This window comes from Cystoisospora suis (genome assembly GCF_002600585.1).
Source record: "Cystoisospora suis strain Wien I chromosome Unknown contig_2878, whole genome shotgun sequence".
Lineage (NCBI taxonomy): Eukaryota > Apicomplexa > Conoidasida > Eucoccidiorida > Sarcocystidae > Cystoisospora > Cystoisospora suis.
In genome coordinates, this window is record NW_027155674.1 from 397 (window position 1) to 1,386 (window position 990).

General features: G+C 55.5%; 1 protein-coding gene across 1 annotated transcript; it reads left to right on the forward strand.

Annotated features, from left to right (window-relative positions):
• Positions 1–67: 67 nt before the first annotated feature.
• CSUI_005857 (mucin-like protein) lies at positions 68–987 on the forward strand (the record flags this gene model as incomplete). The annotated part of the gene is made up of 1 exon (XM_068066025.1): positions 68–987. Exon 1 carries the CDS (start codon positions 277–279, stop codon positions 985–987), a length of 711 nt encoding a protein of 236 aa, XP_067921999.1. The 5' UTR covers positions 68–276.
• Between the last annotated feature and the right edge of the window lie 3 nt (positions 988–990).

The following is a 990-nucleotide window of genomic DNA, read 5'->3' on the forward strand; positions in this document are numbered from 1 at the left end:
CTGTAGCTTTCCGCTCTTTCACAGGCGAAAACAGCACCGATCCATGGCCCTGAAACTAATGTTCACCACCAGCAAACACCCGGCCGTAGGCGGCTGGGCGGCTCAACACGAGCAGGGCTGGTGTGCTCGTCTGCCCCTGGTACACGTCTCTCAGCACACCTGTCGCTTGGCACACAGCCCGTTACCTAGACAAGGCTATTATTACATTTCTCTTACCTTGCTAATCCGTGAAAAGTCTGTCCATCGCACTGTTGTCACCGCGCGGGAAGCCTGAAAATGTCGTTCTTGAAGAGAAGAAGTGCAGTAGCGCTGGCGCTCTGCCTGGGTTTGTCTGCGACTGCACTTGCAACTGGGTCACCTATTGACGGCCCGGAGGAGCTCACTTTGGCTGAGTTCTTGGCTAGGCAGGTTGGAGTTGAGGAGGTCGCCGGAGAAGGGGTCTGGAACGATGATGGAGAAGAGGCAACTGGTCATGGAGATAAGGATAAGGACAAGCACGACAAGGGGGACAAGAAGCATCCCCCCCCTCCTCCGCCGACAACCACGACGACTACAACAACTACAACGACTCCACGCAAGCCGCCTCCTCCAGCAAAGAAGATTCCCTCCCCCCCAACCAAACACCATCCCCCTCCCCCTACCAAGCACATGCCGCCTCCCCCAACCAAGCACGTTCCTCCACCGGCTAAACACGTGCCCTCTCCACCAGCGAAGGCTGTGCCCGTTCCTGTCCCGGTTCCTAGCCCCGTGATGACCAAGGCAAAGTTCAAGAAGCTGTTGCTCCTTCTGATGCTTGGGTCACAAAAGTTCAAGAAGATTATGTCAGATGAGGAACAGAGTACCGTGGCAGAGCTCATCCGCGACTATGACTCTGGGAAGCTCGACGACCTGGAACATATGTTATGGGACTCATACCAAGACAGTGCTGAGACGATGGAAGACTTTTCAGCCTTCTTCCGTCAGCTGAGAGAACATACGTCGTCGTAGTCG